Source organism: Panthera uncia, chromosome F2 (genome assembly GCF_023721935.1).
Source record: "Panthera uncia isolate 11264 chromosome F2, Puncia_PCG_1.0, whole genome shotgun sequence".
NCBI classification, from domain to species: domain Eukaryota; kingdom Metazoa; phylum Chordata; class Mammalia; order Carnivora; family Felidae; genus Panthera; species Panthera uncia.
Genome location: NC_064812.1, coordinates 44,835,645 through 44,850,372, shown reverse-complemented (window position 1 = coordinate 44,850,372; position 14,728 = coordinate 44,835,645). Strand labels below are relative to the sequence as shown.

The following is a 14,728-nucleotide window of genomic DNA, read 5'->3' as shown; positions in this document are numbered from 1 at the left end:
ACTCCAAAAAATTAGTATTTGTGAAGAGTCTGCTACACACTGAACACCAACCTATAATTATCCCAGCAAAATTCTGAAGTGAACTGTTTTCACAGCATTCAAGTTCAGGCCTTGTGAATTTTGAGCCAATTACCTATGCATTACACTTTGTAATATCCGTACTCCAATGGATTGATAGCAATGATGAACATTTATCAGAAACTATAAGCTAGACATGTACTAGCATGTGCTTGACATGTGCTTTACAGGCTCTATTTCGTTCAATCCTCACTAGTTTATGAGATGGACTGTTCTTACCTGTAGTGAGGGAAACAGGGACTTAGGTTGAATACTTCCCCAAGCTCACACTCCTGTTGAGTAGCATAACACTGATTAGAACTTATGTGTAACTGTCTTCAAACCCAGATTCTTAATCACCACACTGTGTTATTAGATGTGATGAATGTGACCCAAGACTTCATGTGTTAGCTCTTAACCCTCATTTTGGGCCAACTCTCCCACCTTCAAATGCAGGTTTTGGGTTTTTTTTTTTTTTTTTGGTTTTGCCAAAATTCCACTTGTTTGAAGAAGATCACTTCGCAGCAGAATGAGATTCTTCTTTGGGCATAGACATTCAAGGGGCCATATGTTCTTGTTAGAGTCTCCTGTTGTAAAATACAACAATAGCAGGAGCCAGAGGAAAGAAGCCTACATGAAATCAATCTTTGATAACTTCAACATGAGCCCTCTACAGTGGAGTTTGCCATTGTAAAGATGTTAAATTATACGACTCATCTCCAAAGTATTTTCTGCTTTCAAACTATAGAATAGCTAGTTAAGATGGGGCTTCAAAATTGTTGAAATTGATTGGTTATTTAGTAACATTTTATTCCACGATTAGAGCCTTGTTTTTTTCTTTCACTAACCTGCAAATCTATAATTCCTTGAATCCTTGGGAATCTGCATGTGAAAATATTGTAATCTCTCATTTTGCTCTCTAAAATTTCTAAAGACCTATCTGGAATTAACCTCAGTCAATTTTTAAGACTCTGAATTAAGGACCAGTTACTTATTTATTTATTTTTTATTTTTTAAGGGTTAAATTTGATATAGTATTCTCCCAGTTTAAAAGAAAAGTCATTTAAAATGAAAGTCTAAGAATGTCTAAAGAAATAGGACATAGATAAAGCAGTGTAAACCAGCTACTATTTTTTAAATTTTTTTCAACGTTTATTTATTTTTGAGAGATAGAGGCAGAGCACGAGTTGGGGAGGGGCAGAGAGGGAGAGGGAGACACAGAATCTGAAACGGTTTCCAGGCTCTGAGCTGTCAGCACAGAGCCCAACGACATGGGGCTTGAACTCGGGAATGGTGAGATCATGACCTAGGCCAAAGTCGGAGTCCCAACCAACTGAGCCACCCAGGCGCCCCCAGTTAACTGTTTTTAAATGGCAACAGTTTGCAGGGGAGTAGAAAAAGAAAAAGATAACCTTATCCTTGTAAAAGTGAAGTTTTTCCTGTTACCGAAGCAGGCACAGACGTCTCACACAAGAACAGGGATAGCTGCAGGGGCTTAGATCAAAAGGAAGTCAGAAGCCCTCACCCCTCCCCCCCCCCCCCCCCAGCTAAGTCCGATTGCATCTGATCTCATAAACAAGAAGACACTGAGGCTGGATGTCACCGACCTGATTAATTTTCAAGTAGGGCAAATACAAACAGGGAAGACTGATGCTCTGATTTTCCTAATTAACTCAGATGATTCATGGTGGGTTAATAGCCGGGATCTCTACTCTTCCATCACCCTGATGGGCAGGGGCTTGCTTTCTGAGAAATGATCTGACAATTAAGATGCACAGGCAGTGCCCTAAGAAACCTGATATTTAAAGGACTGTGCTTCTAATGCTAGTGTTTTTCCTTGAATAAATCCTCACCCTGTCCCAGCTCCATATAAAAGAAATAGGCGGATTGTTCACAGTGTGGCTTTCCAAAGGCACAAACGGAAATATTAATGCTAGTTTGTTAACAATTTCCGCTTCAAGATTAAATGACAGTTGTCAAAGACATGAATAAACAGTATTGGGATCTGAGAAACATATAATTAACCTTCATTTGCCTATAACCTTTCCAATAGACATAAAGGACTAAACTGTTTTTGAAAAAAGTGGCAGAATCTGGATATCAGGTACCATCTGTACGTGTTTTTGCTGCTTTCGTAGACGAGTGGATGTTCTTTCTGCCAGTTTCTCGCATTCTGGATTTTGCTCAAAGGAATGTGTATCTTAAGCCAACATACTAGTCTTCAGAGAGTTCAGCATGCAAAGACCCCTTTTTGTACCTGGACAACCAACACATTTGTTGAGAATAAAGAGGACCAGGCTTTGACATTTTCCAGCTTGTTATCTATTTAATTTTCCATCTGCTTCTTTTGCCACCACCTTCCAAAGGAACATCTGCTGCACGTCCCAGAGAAGGAAAGGGGGATTGAATCCATGCCACCTGGGTCTGCAGTCCTAAACCTTGGGATTCAGATGAAGGGAAGGAAAGAAGACTAACACATGGTCCAGAAAATGAAATGAGGACAGGCTGTTAAGAACAAAGCTTTATTTCCATTTATTGCAGAGCCCACACGACCAGACAGGCTGGACAGCAGTGTCTGCCCCTGGCAAGGGTGAGAGGCAGGGGGAAGCAGCTGGTGCCTGGGGGAAGGCAAAAATAGTTTCTGATGCCCAGATACGTCCTCTGGTGCCTGAATCTACAGGTAGCGTCCTGTTGTGCACATACCCTTTAAACATTTAAGCACCATGCTATGAGCTGGGCTTTGTTCTGGGCATTCTGGAGGCAGAGATGATTATAAGGTATATTTCCTACCTTTATGGGTTCTTTTAATGTTTATTTATTTATTTTAAGAGGGAGAGAGAGAGAGAGAGAGAGAGAGAGAGAGAGAGAGATAGCACATGCACAAGTGGGAGAGAGACAGAGAGAGGGAGAGAGAATCCAGGCAGGCTCCGTGCTGTCCCTGCAGAGGCGGACATGGGGCTCAGTCCCACGAACCATGAGATCATGACCGGAGCCAAAATCAAAAGTCAGAAGCTCAACTGATTGAGCCCCCCAAGCACCTCTTATTTCCCACCTTTAAAGAGCTCGCCTGGGATGTGGGAGATGGGCAAGTAGAACAGCATTATAATATACAGTGATAAATTGCATATTAACCAGTTCCTCTGGCTCAGAACACAGAGAAGGGAAAGGAAGTGTGCCTAATCCCATGAAGCAAAGTGGTAGATCAGGGAAAGGAAAGGCTCTACCAAGGCGGTGCCATGAGTGGAGTCTGGAAGGATAAACAGGAATATTAGAAAACAAGCTGTTTTAGGGGCACCTGGGTGGCTCAGTCAGTTGAGCGTCAGACTTCAGCTCAGGTTATGATCTCACAGTTCGTGAGTTTGAGCCCTGTGTTGGGCTCTGTGCTGACAGCTCAGGGCCTGGAGCCTGCTTCCGATTCTGTGTCTCCCTCTCTCTCTGCTCCTCCCCTGCTCACACTCTGTCTCTCTCTCAAAAATAAAGATAAAGATAAAGAAAAGAGAAAAGAAAAGAAAGAGGCTCTTTTCTCATGATCCAGGGGTGGTAGCACATAACAGCCAATCTTTGTATTGACTCAAAGAACTGAGTCCCCCAAAACCTTAACCCCATCTCCCACCCCTCTTAGTGTCAAGGCATCAGCCATTCACAGTGTACTAGCTGGTTGTGCCACCTCTTAATGTTGTCTGAAGAATCACTCGTGACGATAGCAAACTCTCATCAGAGGGAGACAGATGTCTCAGTATCGAAATCACTTCTTACTTTGCTGCCGTGGAATAGCCAGTTGTCAGATTTTAACTGTCCTTAAGTATTGCACTCAAACGTCACCCAAATCGTAATATGTTAAGACCACAATAGCTAATGCAATCAATTTTTAGACTTAGAGGAGTTTTTCTACAATCAAATATTGAGTGAGTTATCTGTTGCAGGCACCATGAGGCCCACAGTGGCATAAGGTGTGACCTTTGAGTCTAAGAAGCTAAAATCTGATTGCAATGATATGTGATTAGTTCTGTCATCCTGACATGACACTTAGCATTTAACTGAGGAAAGAGCCAGGCTGATGGGACAATGCATTGCTCAGTAAATGTACGCTTCCTTCACCTTACAGGCTGTCTCCAAATAGGTATAAAACTTCATAGTTTGGCTTTGGATTAGTCGTGGTGTATACTGAGATGCAAATGTAATTGGCATAATCTCTGACTACACCATTACGCTGTCTTGGCATTTTAATAAATTGTTTTTATTTTTAAAAAAATGTTTTAAATAAATTCTATTTTAAAACTATGCTTTCTCAAAAGGGAAATGACTAGGGGGAAAGAATCAAGCACATGCCTTTTTTTCTATCACATTTTCTTCTCAAAAGAAAGTTTTTCTCAGTTTAAAAAAAAACACATCGAGAAATAATTTTTTGAAGTTTTTATTGCTACTAAGTAGCAATCTATTTGATAAAACTAAATATGTGGTATGTTTTTACCTTGAATTAACTCACAAAAACTCTTAGGTTATTATAAGCATGTAATGTTTTGGTTTATGGTTAGTTTCTTAGGTGGAGTTTAAAGGCATGAACATTTTTATATTTCAAATCGGATCATTAGATAGGGTAGATAAGGGAATTTTCTGTGTTCACCTACAAGAATGCACTTAAAAAGAAACTGATAATTGAGGCATTTTATGATTTCAAAATAGGAATGAAATGAAGGTTTCTAGGGCAGTATGTGGTTCTGCTATCAGAAGAAAATTCCGAAGTAATTTCCATCAGGAGGCCACAATCCAGTATTTCCTAATTCTGAGTTGGTGGAAACACAGACCATTTTGAGATGGAATATATGCCTGAGTTATAGCCTGATTTGTAAATGAGAAAACTGAGACCCAGAGAGATTAACTAACTACATCTTGTTTTTTCTGAGTTTCTAGCCATGACATGAGATGTCCCAGCACCTCGTAACTTCCGGCATTATCTTGTCACGGTCGCTCTTTTCAGTTTTGTATTTTCAACTGTGAAAAGTCATCTAGGGACAGAGCTAGATAAATCTGTTTCTTAGCTGAACTTGTATGTATCATTCCCACCCAATAATCTAGAAAATGAGTTTTCACTTGCTGGTCTCATGCCATGAAAGAGTGGCTTGGGCAGCTGGATTCCATGCCAACCTGATTTTCATTTCTTTCCTGGTTCTCCCTGAGACTGTAGAAGAGAACAGCAGGTAGCACCATGTACAGCCCACCTGTCTCCCAAAACTAAGCTTGGCAAGTACGGCTGTTCTGTATGCAATGATCTCCGGGTAGACTTGGGGCTGTTTGGAGGAACAGTGCTTTTGTGGCATTTAGATACAATTGAGCTTCAGGTAGGTTCGTGAGGGAGGGACATGAGCAGATTTAGCAAACTGTTTAAATATTCCATGCCTAACATTTTCTGAGTTTGGGGATAACTACACATAATTTCCTTTGGCTTCAGTATAATACAGATCAGGCATAATAAATACATCAAGAGGGAACTAAGCCAGTTGCTGAAACGTGACTTCATTTAGTTGATAATGGAGAAAATACATGATGGTGTGGTTGTTACTTAAATGAAGCACAGAACAAGCTGAGTTAATCACATTCCAACCTTTTTTTTTCTCCAGAGAATATTCTTTTCCTTTTATACATATGCCTGTTCCATAATTCTGCTTGTTTTGTCCTTTTTCCTTATGTTGATGCATGTGCAGTGGAAGATGAGAGATATTCCTGTGGTCTCTGCAGCTCTTAAATTCAACTGCTGGTGGGTGAATAGAGCTCTGCCCCAGCCTCCAGGGCCGACATGTCTGCCTTTGTTTCTCCTCGAGGATTGATCTGAGATTGCTGGGTCCATGGGGGAAAACGATTCTTGGATATTTTTTCCTTCCCATACTTGTAACTGCCTTTGTTTGGTCATCTTTAGGACTACCAAGAGGCCTCCAACTTGGAACAATTTGTAACTCGATTTTTATTGAAGGAGACCTTGAATCAGCTTCAGTCTCTCCAGAATTCTCTGGAATGTGCCATGGAAACTACTGAGGAGCAAACCCGTCAGGAAAGGCAAGTTAAATATTTTCATATGGTGTCTTGCTACTTACTGTGAAATACCAGTTGCGGGGCATTTATGCTTAAACTAATGAAAACTAAAAATGAAAATTAATCAATTTAAATGGAATGACAGGAACCACCGTTGGGTTCTTGCCTTATATTTTCCTCTACAAGAGGCCATTCTACTTTTACTGTCCATCAATTATTCAACAAATTTAAATTGAGGATTTAATAGATGAAGAAGTCTTTAAAAGACACTGTGGTAACATAAAGATACATTTTACAAAGTCCTGACTTTTCAGGAGGCTAAAATCTAATACGTAAATAAGACGTGAAGAGTCAAACCGTAATGCACGGTGCAAAGTGATACTTATCATACAGAAGGGGGAAAAACTTGCCAAGAATTTAGGAAAAGCAAAAGGTTAAATATGGAGAGAGAGTGAAAGACAATTGTGTGGAATTTCCTGATGGGATTTGGGCTCATCTTGCAAATGAGTATTATGTAAAAATGTGGAAGTGATAGAAAAGAGACCAAGAGGCCAAATGAACTGGATGTACCTGGGGACTTGGGAGTAGAATCAGCCTTTTTATTTAAGGAAATAGAGAAAAATGGATGGTAGGAAAAGTTTTCAAAAGTCAGGACCACCAAGTAATATCACGGAGAAGATAAGTAATGAGATTATAAAAGCTATATAAATAAAGGTGCTAATGCTAAAGAGAAACCTGAATTAGAAATGTGTAAAGCAGACAAAAATTATTCCAACCAGCAGTTGGTACTCTCTTGAGTTACCATTGTTTATACCTTGCAAGCTAGAGAAGGGCTTGGCAAAACTCATGCTTATGCAACATATTTTTGCATGTGTTACTTCAAACCTAGATATGTGACCATCTAACTTTTTGCATTTTAAGTTAGGGAGAACCACACAGTAGCTTTTTTGAACAGGCTGCTAATAAAGTACTCGGTAGGGCCAATTTTTCTAAACAAATTAATGGATACATAATCATTAGGACATCTCAGAGAAACAGTGGAATTTTCAACCATGTGTTTACAATGTCAAAATGAGTGAGCACCACCAAATCCTAACAAAAAAGCCTCTAATCTCCAATCTAATGAGCTTGTGCAGCTGATGAACATGGGTGTGCGCTCTTCAATGGATCTGTGGAGCATTTTCGCATTATAAACTTCTTTCCACTGCATTGAGTGATTCCATCTCAAATGGCAGGTGTAACAGAGAGCTTTAGAAAAGCAGCCAGCCAGTTCCGCAAGTTTGAGCAGAGGATAACGGAGTATCTTGAAACACAGTGATACTGATTTCAGGTTCCAAACGGGAAGTTAAGGTTGGTTTCTTGGTTGTGTCTAGATTTTCTTGTCGCAAAATAGATTCTCCCTTTTTAGAGTCAATTATTAGCCCCCTGGGAAGAGGCCTGCAGAAGTGCTCCCCTTCCCTTCTTCACCTGCATTTTGGGTTTTGTCTATGGTCATCTCCTGCAAACTTGAATTCTACATACACCGCTATATAGTGAATACATAATGAACAGCTGTTTTTTGTGTCAGGCCACAGGCTAGCCTTGACCCCCTGTGAAAGCTACCAACAGCTGCAGCTGTGTTTAATGAGAAAGAATGTGATAATGCAGAACTGAAAGACATTGGAGGACTCATGAATATTTTATTTATAGGTTTCTAGTTCAAACAGAGCCTGGAAGAATAAGAACTATTACAGGTCTGATGTAAATCTGGGTAGTGCTGTTGTACAGGATTTGATTAAGGTACCCAGGGATGCCCACATCCCACCCCAAATCCATGATACTCCACCTGGGGTGGTTTGATTAAAAATAAAGTAAAAAGCAAATAAAAAACTCGTTTCCACTATGAGTTTGTGCCCATAAATCCAACTTAGAATCTCTGGTGACCCTGATGGAAGAGTGCAAGTTGTGCTCATGTTTAAAAGTGCTGTGTCTCCTCTCCCTAGTTTCGTCTTCGAATCAGCTGGTCACCATAGACCAAAGCCACGAGAACCCCAGGGGCCCTCACTGGTGGGGAAAAAACAAGACAGGAAAGATGGCTCTCTTTTTCCTGTGATATCAAGTAAGAGACCAGTAAATAAGCCTCAGAGGAGACAAGACTTGAGCAGGATATTTAGGGTAGATTTAATGGCAGAGAATATTCTCTCTGGGGGGGATGGGTCTTCTCACCCACCCCATAGTACCATCTCCTTTCTTCTGGCTGGCTCTTCCCCATTTGCTTGGTCATTGCTTGGACAGCACTTGCTCTGGGAAACCTTCACTGCTGTCTTTATTTCTCCTGCTCCACCACTGTGTATTTCCTCAGTACCCTCTACTTAGACCAAACCCAGTCGTTTACTTATCTCTCCCATGAACTTGGAGTTTCTAAACGACAGGGGCTCTGCCTTGTTTCCCTCTACCTGGCGCAACTACATGTTCAATATATGAAACTGAATGAATGAAAGGGAATCCCAAATAAAGGGAACCATGTAGAATAGCAGTGGATGAGGACCTGGGACAGTGAAAGTAACCTACCTGGCATGTAAGCCAGGGAAGGTCTTAAATGTTTATTTTTGAGACAGAGACAGAGCATGAGTGGGGGAGGAACAGAGAGAGAGGGAGACACAGAAGCCAAAGCAGGCTCCAGGCTCTGAGCTGTCAGCACAGAGCCCAACGTGGGGCTTGAACCCATGAACCGTGAGATCGTGACCTGAGCTGAAGTTGGGTGCTTAACCGACTGAGCCACCCAGGCACCCCTAGAAGGTCTTAAAAGCTAGATAGCTGCATTTAGATTTCATACGAGCCGAGATTGGTGGTTGTAAATGAAAGAGAAATGTAATGGAAACATTTAATTTTTTAATGTTTTTCTTTATTTTTTGAGAGACCGAGAAAGAGCATGAGTAGGGGAGGGGCAGAGAGAGAGGGAGACACAGAATCTGAAGCAGGCTCCAGGCCCTGAGCTGTCAGCACAGAGTCCAGCACGGTGCTAGAACTCATGAAGCATGAGATCATGACCTGAGCTGAAGTCGTATGTTTAACTGACTGAGCCACCCAGGCGTCCCAGGTTTTAGGGAATATTAGTCTCATAACAGTATATAGTAAAGATTTGGGAAGAATTAGAGCTAGGTCAGAGAGGAGAGGTCAAATCAATGTACCCAAAACCTCATCAGTTTTTTGTAACATAAAGGAAGATTCCATGATGCCCTGCATAGTCAACAGCTGGAACCTGCAGAGAACATTAAAAATCCCAGGGTTATAGTAATTTGCTTCCCCTTAAACATCAGTGTTACTTTGAGGCTTAATATTTGTGAAACCTAGGGATACAAAGCTTCTTTGGAATATAGCAAATTTTGAGAAGGCATCTAGTCTAGTTATCAACCCCAGGGAGGAATCACACAGTATCAGTCATCCTGCAGTAATGAGTTAGACATGCAATGTTGGGCAGAATGTCTGTGTCTATTCATGTGAAAATGGCAATTTCAGAGAGAAGGGATGCGTACAGCTGGAATGCCACAGAGGTGAGATTTTCAGATGGTGTTCTACAACACTCTTTGTATCTGTCCTGGCATACTGGTAAATGGGAGCCACTTTAATTCCATGTCTTCTGAAAGTACCTAATAGCCAATGACAAGAATAATCATTATGTTACACTGAAGTTTCCCTCCAGAGGCCCCTGTCCTCTTATATAAATCTCCATTCCTCACAAACCAGATTTCTGGGAACACAGTTTAATTATATGTGAATTTCTTTTTTATAATGGAATCTGAAAATTTACTCTATTTTCCAAAGTTCTCCTTTATCCAGAGAAATGACTGATTTCCTTCTAGGTTTGGAAGTTATTTTTCTCCTTTTGATGGTTGGCTATTACAGAAGTCAGGGAAGCTTATAGGTAATTATAAAAGTTCAGACAGTTCATATTCCCTCAGCCTGAACATAGAGAATAACTGATCTAGTCTCCTATTCTGGTCACCACTGAAATTGATAGAAAGTTGACTTTCCATAGGATGGTCTAAAGATTGGAGAGTAAACATGATTTCTTTTCCTTCCTCCCTAAACTTTTCAAAAAAAGGCATTAACAGTGCCTGGACAAAAAGGAGTCATAAACCTACAAAGATAAGGATAGAGGAACCAACGAGATAGAAGCTTGGAATATGGAAAGAAGATGAATCTAGTGATGACTGATGTAGAAGCTCTGAGAAAGATGAAATATAGACAATGTATGAAGCCAAAATGCAATGTAATGGGTACAGAAAGGCTCAAGGATTGGCTTCACCATGTGCAGTGGGGATGAAGGCAGGCCTAATGTATTGCTGAAAGCTCCACCCAGTGCTGTGTGATGACTCCTTGAGGAAGCCTAGAGATGTTCGTTCTGGAGAAGGTGAACAGATGTACACCTAGCACAGCAGGGGTTAGTCCGTGATACTAAAAACTGAGGCATTAAGTGAAAGTCTCTATACCGAACAGTGAGCTTTGACACCCATCCAGAGCACTTACAGCGAGCTTATACACTAGTTGGGGATGCTTCTCTGGCTTTTCTCAGTCCAAGAGAAAGACTTTAAGTACCAGGCTATGGTACCCATAATGAATAGGCCTAGCCAGGCCACTCTACAGTGGAGGCTGTGAGTTGGCAATTGCCCCCTCCCTCCCTCCCTCTCTCTCTCTCTTTGCCTCTCTCACCCCACCCCCGCCTCTCTCCCTCTCTCCCCATCCCTCCCTCCCTCCCTCCCTCCCTCCCTCCCTGCCTCTCTCTCCAATCATCCCTGTTTCTTCCCTCTGAAATAGGCAGGGACAACCAGGAGAACAAATCAAACACAAAAAAAGAAACTTAGAACAAACATATAATCCAGAGAACAGAAGAAGACTCCCCCCCCCCAAATCATCAATACCCTCAGAAAACAGAAAAAAAATATTGCATTTATGAATTAAGGAAAGGATGCTACTTAAAAATAATAATATTCAAAGCACTCAAAGAGCTCTTGGAAATTATTATTGCAGAAATAAGAACCTGTGAGCAAGATTTGGAGATAAAAGTGTGATGACATTTTCAAAAAGAGATGAAAAATAAGAAAGAAAAATAATAAAGCTATAGGGTAGTCCAAGAGGTTCAAGATTTGAAAAGTAGTAATTTCAGATAGAGAAAAAAAGGAGAGAAATTATCTAAGAAATAATTCTCAGACAAGGACATGAGTTTCCAAGTTGATAGAACAGACTAAGAGCCCATTACAATGAACTGTAAAATCTGACACCAAGGAATGCCATTATGGTATTTCAGAATACCAGAGACAGAGAAGTGTCTAAAATCTCCCAGACCAAAAACTAGGTCAAACGCAGAGGAGGAGTAAGACACTAGATTTTTTAAATAATGGCACTAAAAGCTAGAATGCAGTGAGGCAGCTTTTTCAAAATTTGAGGAGGAAATGACTTGCAACCTAAAATTCTTCACTCTGACTTCTGGGAAAGATGGCAGAGTAGAAGGATCCTAGGCTCACATAGTCTCATAGATGCACCTAAGTAACACCCACATAAGTGTAAATAACCTAGAAAATGACCAGGAGACTGGCAGAACAGACTTTCCACAGATAAATGTAGAGAAGAGGCCACCTTGAAAGTGGTAGGAAGGGTGGAGATACAGTCAGGAGCCAAATAGACCCACTCAACTGGCTGTGGTAGGGAGGGACGCTGTAAGCATGGAAAAGGGAGATGAGCGAACTCTGGACCAAGCACCCCAGACACAAGGGACCCACACAGGGAAGATGAACCCCTATAACATTTGGATTTGAAAACCAGAGTGGTTCAACTTCGTTAGTTCTTCGAATTAGTGGGGCTTAACACCTAGAATTAAAAAAAAAAAAAAAAAAAAAAAAAAAAAGATCTGGAAGGCCATAGGAAACTGAGTTCCCGCCCTCAAAGAAACTGAGTTCCCGCCCTCCTGCTGAGATACAGCATAGAAGCAGCAGTTTGAAAACTGAAGGGAATATATGGGAAGGAGATTTATTTACTAATCTCAAAATGTGTGCTGGAGGAGGAGGGATCTTTGGGAGACTTCTCCAGGAACAAAGGAGTTGGCAAGCATCATTTCCCTCCCACGCACCTCAGAGTAGATATATGGACTCCTTCAGGAATCAGCATAAACACTCTTCATCTAGCTTGTCAAGAGCATGCCCAACACCCATGGTCTTCTGCAGACCTGTCTGCTGTAATCCAACTTGGCAGGAGTCCAAAATGGTGCTACAGGTGTGGCATTAGGCAAGAATCCAATACAGTGGCCAATACAAATCCAAAGTTACTTCTGCCCTGGGGAGGGGGAAAGGTAACCACACATACCAGCTCCACTGGAGCCCCAGAAGTGGACTGGGGCAGACATCTAGTCTGACTGCAGGCCCTGCCCACCAACAGAAACCACTCAGTAGACAATATAGGGGAGTGCCTTGCAGATCAGTGCGACCACAGTTCAGGTAAATGCCTGCTTTGACCAAACTCAATGCCAAAGTGGCACCAGACTTTCCCATTAACAAAACAAGGACCAAACCCTGGCACAGCAGACAGAGAGAGAGACACTGCAGCTGACTATACTGAAGGCAAATACAGCTTGGCCAAAACATTAGGATGTATGTAACACACATAGGAGACACCCCTGAAATGCCAGGTTCTGGTAAACGGGGGGCATTGCACTGCACGGCACTACAGGACCTCTTCTTCATAAGGCCACTACTTTCAGGAGAAGGAGACATAGCTGACTTTCCTAATATATAGAAACAGACACAGAAAGTTGGGCAAAATGAGGAGACAGGGAATATGTCCCACGTGAAAGAAAAGGATGAACTCAGAGCAAAAGAGCAAAGTGAAATGGAGATAAGTAACATACCTGATGGAGAATTTAAATTAATGGTCATAAACATACTCATCTGACTCAAGAAAAGACCGGAGTATTTCAGTAAGACCCACTACAAAGACATAGAATATGAAAAAAAAAAAAAAAAAAAAAAAACAGAGGTGAAGATCTCAATAATAGAAATTAAAACTACAGTAGAGGGAATCAGTAGTGGACTAGAAGAAGCAGAAGAATGGATCAGTAACCTGGAAGACACAGTGATATAAAGCAATCAAGCTCAGGAAAGAGAAAATAATAGTAAAAAGTAAGAATAGATTAGGGGCATTCAGTGACACCATTAAGTGCAATAGCATTCACATTATAGGGATCCCAGAAGGAGAAGAGAGAGAAATAGGGGCAGAAAATTTATGTGAAGAAATAATGGCTGAAAACTTCCTGAATCTGAGGAAGGAAACAGACATCCAGATCGAGGAGGCAGAGAGAGCCTCCAATAAAATCAACCCAAGCAGGTCTACACCAAGACACATAATAATTAAAATCAGCAGAAACACTGCAGGTCAGAGGGAGTAGCTTGATCTATTATTCAAAGTGCTGAAATGAAAAAAAAAAAAAAAAGCCATAACTAAGAATACTCTTTCAGAATACTGATTACCACCAATAAAATCGAATCAGTATTCGAAAACTCCCCATAAACAAAAGTCCAAGACCAGATGACTTCACGGGTGAATTCTACCAAATATTTAAAGAAGAGTTAATACCCATTCTTCTCAAACTAGTCCAAAAAAAAAAAAAAATAGAAGAGAAAGGAAAACTTCCAAATTCATTCTGTGAAGCCAGCATTACCCTGATACCCAAACTGGGTAAAGACACTACAATAGAGAACTACAGGCCAATATCTGTGAAGAACATGGATGCAAAATCCTAACAAAATATTAGCAAACCAAATCCAACAATAAATTTTAAAAAATCATTCACCACAGCTAAGTGGGATTTCAATATTTGCAAATGAGCAAACATGATATATCACATGAACAAGAGGAAGGATTAAAAGCTATATGTTCATTTCAGTAGATGCAGAAAAAGCATTTGACAAAGTACCACATCCATTCATGATAAAGACCCTCAATAAAGTAAGTTTAGAGGGAACATACGTCAACATAATAAAGGCCATGTGTAAAAACCCACAGCTAACATCATACTCATTGGTAAAAAACTGAGAGCTTTTCCCCTAAGGTCAGGAATGAGACAAAGATGTCCACTGTCACCACTTTCATTCAATATAGTACTAGAAGTCCTAGCTGCAGAAATCAACCAGAAAAGGAAAGAAAAGGCATCCAAATCGGTAAGGAAGAAGTAAAACTTTCACTATTTGCAGATGACATATTATATATAGAAAACCCTGAGGACTCCATCAAAAAACTACCAGAACTGATAAATGAATTCAATAAAATTACAAGAGACAAAGTCAATACACAGAAATTCGTTGAATTTCTGTACACTAATAAATAGCAGAAAGAGAAATTAAGAAAACAATCCCATTTAGATCTGTACCAAAAATGATTTAAAAACCAAAGAATAAACTTAACCAAGGAGATGAAAGAACTGTACTCTGAAAACTATAAAACATTGATGAAAGAATTGAAGATGACACAAATAAATGGAAAGACATTCCATGCTCATGGATTGGGAGAAGAAATATTTTTTAAATGCGCATACAACCCAAAGCAATCTACAGATTTAATGCAGTCCTTATCAAAATACCAACAGTATTTTTCACAAAACTGCAACAAACAATCC

General features: G+C 40.5%; 1 protein-coding gene across 1 annotated transcript in view; it reads left to right on the top strand.

Annotated features, from left to right (window-relative positions):
- NECAB1 (N-terminal EF-hand calcium binding protein 1) overlaps nucleotides 1–14,728 on the top strand; it is a 191,282-nt gene that overhangs the window by 138,219 nt on the left and 38,335 nt on the right. The window contains exon 6 of the mRNA XM_049633604.1: nucleotides 5,972–6,108. Within this exon, the coding sequence (XP_049489561.1) occupies nucleotides 5,972–6,108 (137 nt within the window). The remainder of the gene's footprint in view (nucleotides 1–5,971; nucleotides 6,109–14,728) is intronic.